The 9,137-nt window shown below is 50.7% G+C and overlaps 1 protein-coding gene across 1 annotated transcript in view; it reads left to right on the top strand.

Annotated features, from left to right (window-relative positions):
- Positions 1-8,929: 8,929 nt before the first annotated feature.
- The window catches only part of PCGF1 (polycomb group ring finger 1), a 12,124-nt gene continuing 11,916 nt past the window's right edge, over positions 8,930-9,137 (top strand). The window contains exon 1 of the mRNA XM_015424391.1: positions 8,930-9,062. Coding sequence (XP_015279877.1) covers positions 8,964-9,062 — 99 coding nt within the window. The 5' untranslated portion in view covers positions 8,930-8,963. The remainder of the gene's footprint in view (positions 9,063-9,137) is intronic.

Here is a 9,137-nt window from a genome sequence, read left to right on the forward strand (position 1 = left end):
CCTCTAAGTGGAAGCGCCAGACCTGATGGCTCCTGGCTCTGGTGCTCATGGAGCATGTCACGTACACCATGGAGAAGCTGGAAGCTGGGTCACCTGACTGCAGGCGGGGCTCCAAACTTCTAGCCTATCCCCACACGCAGCTATGATAACCAACAATTGGGCACACCCATGCCCACTCGCAATTGGCTGATGGACATGGCTAATTTGTGACTGGAATTGGGCTATAATTGATTGATCCCTATGGGAGTGGGCTCTCTCTTAGTTCTCTCCCTTCCTCCTCTTGTCAGAGTCTGTTTTATTGCACCTGAAATGCTGTCCCTTACGAAACAAAGACCTGCTTTGTGACTTGGAGCACATGGCTTGCACGAGATGGGATTCCTACTCAAAATCCCTTGGTGAACTGCCCTAGCCTTTGTTATTTTTGTAATCTTTTGTAGTCTGTTGCTGTGCTCTGCACTGAATAAAGGTCCTGCTTATTTCTAACTTGTCTGTGATGTTGTAACTTGGATTCCAAGTTTGAGTCTAGTGTCTAACGCTCACCCCATATGCTACCTTGGTAAGAGTAAAGTGTGCATCTCTGAGCTAGAGTTGCTACTGTGTTAAATCCCAGATGCTAACTAAGGGCTGGAATCTCTCCCTTAGGAAATGCAGAGACTAGTTAAAAGAGGTTCTGGTGGCACATTGTTCTGAAACCAGAGAGGGTATAGACCATCTCATGGTTTGTTGCTTAATGTACTGAAAAAGTACAGGGTTCCCTCCCATCCCTGGCCTGGCCTGGGTGGATAAACCCTGTACACGGAGCCATCCAGGGAAGCAGGGAGTTAGTAACACCTGACTGCTTTAACTCAGTCAACTTCCCCCACCCCCATGTCACAGTCAGAGTTCTGCAACAGTGGAATCGGCTGCCTCTGGAGGTGGTGAGCTCCCCCTCCCTGGCAGTCTTCAAGCAGTGGCTGGACAAGCCCTTGTCAGGGATACTCAAGGCCAGTGATGGTGAACCTTTTAGAGACCGAGTGCCCAAACTGCAACCCAAAACCCACTTATTTATCGCAAAGTGCCAACACGGCAATTTAACCTGAATACTGAGGTTTTACTTTAGAAAAAACAACTCATACGTTAACTTAAGATGATCCAGACAAAGTAAGGAAAGCAATCCCAAATGCTTTCATTTACTTAAAATTATTTGGCAGAGAATTCGACACTTTAATGATGGTCTGGGCCTGGCTGGGGCGATGGCACGCGTGCCCGCAGAGAGGGCGCTCGCTGAGTGCCACCTCTGGCCCCCATGCCATGGGTTCACCACCACTGGCCTAGGCTGATCCTGCATTGAGGAGGGGGTCTTGGACTAGATGGCCTCTGTGGCCCCTTCCAACTCTGGGATTCTGGGATTCTAAGCCCAGCCGGCCTCTCAGCAGCCCCTGGCAAGTCCACCAAAACCTGTTTCCCCCCAGCCCAGACTCAAACCCCAGCGCTCCGCAAGACCGGTAAGATTGAAGTGACTCTTTCACCCAACAGTCTGGACTCAGGCATCCTGGGGGAACCCGGAGCAGATGCTCGGTCCCCCCCAAGGACTGACCCAGTGAGGGTTGCCAGCTCCAGGGTGGGAAATTCCTAGAGATTTGGAGATGGAGTGTTGGAGTTTGCAAGTTCATCCTTCAGTCATGGAAGAGTCAGTATGTTGATTTATGCATGCTAATGTTAGCTATTTATCTTAGGCAGGGCTCTTTTTGTAGAAAAAGCCCAGCAGGAACTCATTAGCATAATAGGCCACACCCAACCGCAGAAACTCATTCGCCTATTAGGCCACACCCCTGACAGCCCAGCTTATTAGCACATTAGGCCGCACCCCCATTTACCAGAAGTGTGGTCATCCAGCCACACCCACCTTCTGCTTCTTATTCTGTTTACCTTGTTTGTGGTCAAAACCCAGGGCTTTTTTTGTAATAGGAACTCCTTTGCATGTTAGGCCACACACCCCTAATGGAGCCAATCCTAATAGATTTCTGCGGTTGGGTGTGGCCTATTATGCTAATGAGTTCCTGCTGGGCGTGGCCAACTCAGGAGCCAGCCGGAACTCCGTTCCTGTGTGTTCCTGCCCAAAAATAGCCCTGATCTTAGGGCCAGTTAGATCTTACACATGTATTTCCCACCAGAGAGAACGTGATGATATTTCTAATGAAGAGAGCTGGGCAATGTTTACTGGTTGATCAAGTTTTATTGGAGTGCTCTGTGTGTTTAGGCATGCACACAGGAAATGGGAGGGGGCTGCTGGGAAAACTTCTTTGCGCCACATGCATCATAAAAGGTAGTGCCAGATAGCGGAGATATAAACTTTATAAAGGACGCAAATACAAAGGGTTTTTTTTAACTTAAAATAAAAACGATGCTTACAACATTAGCACTCTGGCAATACTTTGTTTATTTAGCAGTGTCTGATAACTGACACCTCTTACTCTGAATTATTGTATCAAAATGTCTGTGCTATATAAGGATTAACTCTTTCAAAACTGTAAACAGATGTTATCTTACTCCAAAGCGACTGAATCGTATGAATCCTCGTTAAGATCTTATGTGTTGGAAAAAATGTGGCTCTATTGGGACATATCTACATTGCTGGTGGGAGTGCCTGATTATTCAACAATTTCGGCAGGAAATATTCTCCCAAATCAATAGAATCACACAGCAATCACTCTCTGTTGCTCCTGAACTTTTATTACTTAATCTCTGGGACTCATCATCCTGGGAAGACTCCAAGGAAACTGTTACCTCCAATCTTCTTGCAGCAGCCAGACTCAATTGGAAATCTTCTGCACCTCCAAATCTGTCGTCCTGGTATGACAAGATCTGGGATCAATTCGTGATGAGTAAAATCTCGAATGCTTTGGATCGGATGCAAAACAGTTCCAGTAAAACTTATGATAAATTTGTACTTACCTGGCAACCAGTACTCGGCTTCATGGCAGAACATGACTTCCTTCCCTCTAGGATGGACTACCACGCCTGGCTCCATTTTTTGTCTCACCCTGACCTCTGCCTTACTGTTAAAACTCTTTTTGTGGTTCAGAGCTGCAGACTCTGGAATATATTGTGTTTTAGACTTGAATCAATTCATTTGGATTTACAGCTCTACATGCACACAGTATGTGTGTACTGACCTGATATTGACTTATCATATTCTGACTGTTGCTTAATGTTGAAATTTTGTTGATGACTAATCAGCTGGTTTGTAATTTTGAAATCTCAGGAATTTTGCATACTGTTTTGCAGTTATTGTATGTTATACTTACTCTCAATAAACACTTTAAAATGGGGGGGGGGGAGTCTGTGCTGTAGCAATCTTGAGTATGCTGTTCAGGTGTGTATCTGTAAGCTGCAAACCTACAATGATGCAGCAGCAGAACTGGAAGAAGCAGCAGAAAACAGCCAGTTCCACTGCGGGCCTGATAGGAGCCCTCTGGGGGCCTGATGTGGCCCCCGGGCCGCATGTTTGACACCCCTGCTCTAGATTAATAACTGAAGGGGGGGTTGGTATTTTTAAATTTTGCATGTGTGCGCCTGTGCCTGGAAGGCACGGCAACTTCTGGTGACTCCTACTGGGGTATGAAGGACATTCAGAGAAGTGGCTTTGCCTGGCCCTGGTATTCTATGGAGGTCTCCCATCCAAATACTTGCCAGGGTTGGACCTGCTTTGCTTCCAAGATCTGGTGAAATTGGGCTTGCCTTGACTATCCAGATCAGGGCAATAACGAAGGTTTTTGATATCCAACACGTCAGTCCTTGAATATGTTTGGTGTCTGTCGGGAAAGAAAGTATAGTCTTTAGTATTCGGATTTTTGATCCTCTAAGCATCTTCCAATTGTTAGATGCCATATAATTAAACACATTTTGGGGGAGTTTGCTCCTTTGGTTTTTTTCACCTTTTTTAAAAAAAATCCATTACCCCATTCATGTCTCCGAAGATCAGTATCTCTCCTTCTTGAAAATCTAAAATGGATTGGATAACATTTTTCTCTTGCATTGTTTGAGGCCTATATTGTTGCTAGAGTGTAAACCTTGCCTTCCGGGAACCTAATTTTCAAAATCATGTATCTTTCTTCAGAGTCTCTTAAATCTTCTGTAACATTTATTTGCACATTGTTTATATAAACCACAACTCCTTTTTAATTATAAATTCTTAGTGAACACACAAATACATGCTAGCAAACAGGAACAAAGCCCCAAAGAGTCATGGAAATTGTGATATGATGCCAGGGGGGGGGGGCAGTCCTGTGCTTCAGCTGCCACCCGTTGTGACAGAGTCCCTCATGTGCCTTTGCCAATATTGCCTGGCACTGGTTGCCCCGGGGGAGGCTCAGCCCCCTGTGCCAAATCTGGGGGAGGGGCTTGAACCCCTGAGACACCCCCCCCCCCGACAAAGTTTGCACCTTTGACAACCCCACCTTCTTCTTTGGGAGGCTGAGTGATTTGAGACTGCGGCTCTTTCTCCCTGCACTTGCTTTCCGCCGTCTCTCACAGTGGCCAGGTCAGGGCAGCATCTGCACGAGTTCAGCAGCCCAGAACAGTTGCAGATCTCTGAAGCGTCCAAAGACTCCCCCCTGTGTCTGTCTGCGGCAACAGCTGACAGAGGAGGAGGGATCCGAGGCAGGCAGGCCAGCTGACCAGAAGCAGGCTGCTGCCTCGCTCGGGCACCCATCCCTGGGCCTGTTGCCCCTCTTCACTGGCCTTGAAACACCCCCCCCCCTGCATAGAAACAGAATGTCTGGTTTCCCACGGTACCTCTGCAACAGAAAGGGCTGGCGAGGAACATGGCAACCTGTCGTTATAGCATTACTGCACTGTAGCACAATAGTAATCCCTTTAAAAAAAAAAAAGCAAAGGGAAAACCCTGGGAAAACAGTGGCTGTCCACGGTAAATGCCTGCCCAGCTCCCCTTGGGCTGGTCCACTGGCCATGCCAACGCCTCTGACGATGCCACTGGAGAGTGCCTCGTGGTCCTCAGCGTGGTTTTGTTCCGCACTGCCTGGACTATCCCCACTGGAATGACGGCCACAGTCAGTGTGGACTCAGGGACTGGTTTCAGCATCCCCTCCTGTGCCAGCTGCCTCGAGGATCAAAAAAGTCTAGCACTTTGGGTGGGTGGGGGCCACCTGAGTACCAGTGTTCCCTCTAAGCTGAGTTGGTGTGAGATAGCTCACAGTTTTTTGGCCTCCAGCTCACACATTTTTGTCTTAGCTCAGGAAGGATGGCTCCAGAGCAAACTAATTTATGCAGGAGCCAAATTGCTCGCTCACAACTTCAATGCCAGGAGCTCACAAACTAGGATTTTTGCTCACAAGACTCCACAGCCTAGAGGGAGCATTGCAGAGTACTTCCCCTCTGCATGAAGGGTCCTCATCCCGAAACCCACAGCATCCTCAGCAACAGGGTCTCTATTAGGGCAGGGAGCGTTGTCCCTAGCTCGCACATTCTCTGGTGCTTACGCAGGCCTAAGTTCTGGTGCACAGAGCTGCTCTTTGCGGTGACTGTTTTTAAAAGCCTTGTGTTTTGTTGTGGCTGTGGTGGTTAACTCCACTGCTCAAACTGTGCGGCTCACTGGCTGCATGGCCATGCGGGGGACCTGTAGACCTGCCTTGCCTGCCCCACCTGCTGGTGCCCAAAGCACTCGCCGCCTTGGCTGTAGAAACCACCCATTCGCTTGCTTGTGAACACCCAAGGTTGAAGGATCGGGAGTCAGCCTCCCATTCCGTCTATGGTGCGCCAGCCCCTCCTCTCCTGACGCTTTTTCACCAGGGCGGGGGCGGGGGTGGGTGGGACTGAACTGAGGACCTTCTCCAGGCAAAGCAGTGGGGTCTCTAATGGCGAGCCACCCCTGGGAGGCTGTCCTTTCGTGTCCCTGAATCTCTCTTACACTGCCCTGTTCATTCTAGACTACGCATCTTCTGCACGGCTTGCTAGAAAATGGGCCCCGGCCGGTTCACACACAAGACCTCCTCGGAACAAGGCAGCCAACCACTTTCGGAACCAGGCAGAGGCCAAGTGTCTTTCCACAGCACCTAGCCTGTTATGTATTGGGATTGAATCATCCTCGATTGAATCACCCCAGAGACTGGCTGAGCTTGGAGCACAAGAACAATAGCCTGCCAGGATTCTGAAAGTAGCCAGTCTAGTAGTAATGTTATGTAAATAGGCTGTCACTGGGAGTGGGGTGTGGGTGAGCCAATTGCAGGCTATTTAACAGAGCTGAGGGTCTGGAGTCTTGTCTTGCTCTTTATCACAAATAAAGTTGAGCTGATCGCTAGACTCGAACCTGCTCATCCATGGAGCCCACTACTTACCCAAGCCCCCCCCCACACCCCACTTTTGAGCCTGGGGGCACCTTTGGAATCCTGACACAGAACAGTGGGGCTAACCACAAAACGGCTGCTGCCGTGGGAGGTGGAGCCAACCACACGATGACAGGGAGTGAGGGGTATACATAAGAACATAAGAGACGCCAATGTTGGATCAGGCCAAAGGCCCATCCAGTCCAACACTCTGTATCCCACAGTGGCCAGAAATACCAGGTGCCATCAGGAGGTCCACCAGTGGGGCCAGGACATTAGAAGCCCTCCCACTGTTGACACCCCCCCCAAGCACCAAGATGACAGAGCATCACTTGCCCCAGAGTCCCTATCTATACCTTGTCTCACCATTGATTTATATAGGGGCATTATTATATTGGCTGATCTGTTTTCAATACCCTTCCTAATAATCCCCAGCATAGCATTTGCCTTCTTTATTGCAGTCACACACTGTCTCGACATTTTCAGTGAGTTATCTACTACAACTCCAAGATCTCTCTCTTGATCTGTCTCTGCCAGTTCAGACCCCATCAACGTGTATTTATAGTTAGGATTTTTGGCTCCAATGTGCATCACCTTGCACTTGGCCACATTGAACCCCATTTGCCATGTTGACGCCCACTCGCCCAACTTTGACAGATCCCTTTGGAGTGCCTCACAATCCTCACTGGTTTTCACCACCCTGAACAACTTCGTATCATCCGCAAATTTAGCCACTTCACTGTTTACTCCCAACTCCAAATCATTAATGAACAAGTTAAAAAGCAGTGGACCAAGTACTGATCCCTGCGGTACTCCACTGCTTACCCCCCTCCACTGAGAGAACTGCCCATTTATACTCACTCTCTGTTTTCTATTTATTAGCCAGTTTTTGATCCTTGTCCTTTTATCCCATGATTTTTGAGCTTACTTAGGAGCCTTTGATGAGGAACTTTATCAAAAGCTTTCTGGAAGTCAAGGTAAACAATATCTATTGGATCCCCCTTGTCCACATGTTTGTTCACCCCCTCAAAGAACACTGACAGGTTAGTGAGACAAGATCTTCCCTTACAGAACCCATGTTGAGTCTGCCTCAATAGGTTTTGTTCATCTATGTGCCTACTATGTGCCTATACACATAACAATAACTCTTTGACATGTCGGACAGAAGCTCTGCGGCTCAGCAGGCTGCCTCTTAAAACGAACATAGTGTTTCAAAATGTTTTCCTGCTTACATGCAGCTTCTCTTCAGCCACACAGCAAAGATTTTTGCACTGCAGCAGCCATAGCTATGGGTTTTTTGGAATCTGCACATCCAATCAGATCTCTAGTGGCCAATCAGAAGCCCTGCTGGTCAAAAGCCCCACCTGGCCCTGCTGCCTACTTGCTAGAACCACTTGGCAAGACTCAGGGGAGGCGTCAGCAGGCGGCACACTGCCCGTGGGCACCGCACTGGAGACCCCTGATCTCACATGTCTCTCTGGACCCTTCCACGGGCCATACGACATAAGCGCTCGCATTTCCATGGACTCGGCCTCAATGCAAGATGATTATTAGCCTCAGCTTAGAACTGGCAAACTTTCCCCGTTACCCCCACCTGGCAGGTAAGGGGGAAAGTTTGCCAGTTTCCTGCACAAACAGAGACAGACACTCAAGAGGAGGGGGCTGGGGGGCTGGGTGCCGATCCCCGTGACCCTGCTGGTCGAAGTGAAGAGGCACTCTGGGACGGTCAGGGGAATGGCGGGAGAAAGCTGGAGAGGGGAGGTCTGCCGTGCAGTCTACCTGCCTGAGACTGGGGCCAACAAAGTAAGTGGCTTGCGGGGCCCATGAGACCACCGGAATCTATCATAATAAAAGGATCTGTTTGTGCACTTTCTGAGGCAGGCATACCTCATCACTAAAAACGACCAGGCGTCTCAAAACTGGCCATGCACTTCAGGATGATGGTGGGAGGCGCAGGGCCCAAAGCGGTCGGAACATCCGAGCCCCGATGGTGTCTTGCTGGGTGACCTCGGGCCACTCACGCCCCCTCAGACTCACTGGCTCCCTCACAGGGCGGTTGCTGTGGTTGTTGTTGTGAGAACAGACTGGAGAATAACACAAGCCTCTGGGGCCCCCAACAAGGAGAAAGGCCCCCAGCAGATCCTATCACTGGTGTGTGTGTGTGTGTTGGTGTGTGGGGTGTGTGTGTTTTGGGTGTGGGGTGCACTGGGGATGGAAGCCGGCCTGCCTGCCAGCCAGTAACCTTCTCTTGTTCTCTTAACTTGAAATAAAAGGGTGCGCTGATCGGCCACCGCCTCTCAGCCTCAGTCCTCTTCAGCTCCACCGCTCAGAGGGAGGCGCGGCCTGGCTTTTGGGTGCAGTTTCGAGCCCCACCCGCTTTGTTTATTCCGAAGCGCCGAGGAGGACCCGCGGCCGTGGCTGGTGGCTTCCGAAGGGAGCGCAGCCCCACCCCCACCCCCTGCTGCGAGGAAGGCCGCGGCCGGCCAGGGACTACGGCTCCCATGGTGCCCCGCGCTCCTTCCTGGCGGCGGCCGCCCCCTGCTCCGCCCCGAGGCGCGACGGGAGCGGTAGTTGCCGCCGCCGCGGCGGCGGCGGGGGGGCGGGGCCTCCGAACCCGGAAGTGCGCGGGGCGGCCCCAAGATGGCGTCTCCCCCTCCTCCGGGGGGCCCGATGGCGATCGCGATGAGGCTCCGCAACCAGCTCCAGGCCGTCTACAAGATGGACCCGCTCCGCAACGAGGTCGGCCTGGCCGCCTAAGGGGGGAGGAGGAGGAGGAGAAGGGGGGGCCACCCACGCATGCGCCCCGGGGTGCCG

The sequence above is a fragment of the Gekko japonicus genome, unplaced genomic scaffold, assembly GCF_001447785.1.
Source record: "Gekko japonicus isolate JY-2015 unplaced genomic scaffold, Gekko_japonicus_V1.1 scaffold6263, whole genome shotgun sequence".
NCBI classification, from domain to species: domain Eukaryota; kingdom Metazoa; phylum Chordata; class Lepidosauria; order Squamata; family Gekkonidae; genus Gekko; species Gekko japonicus.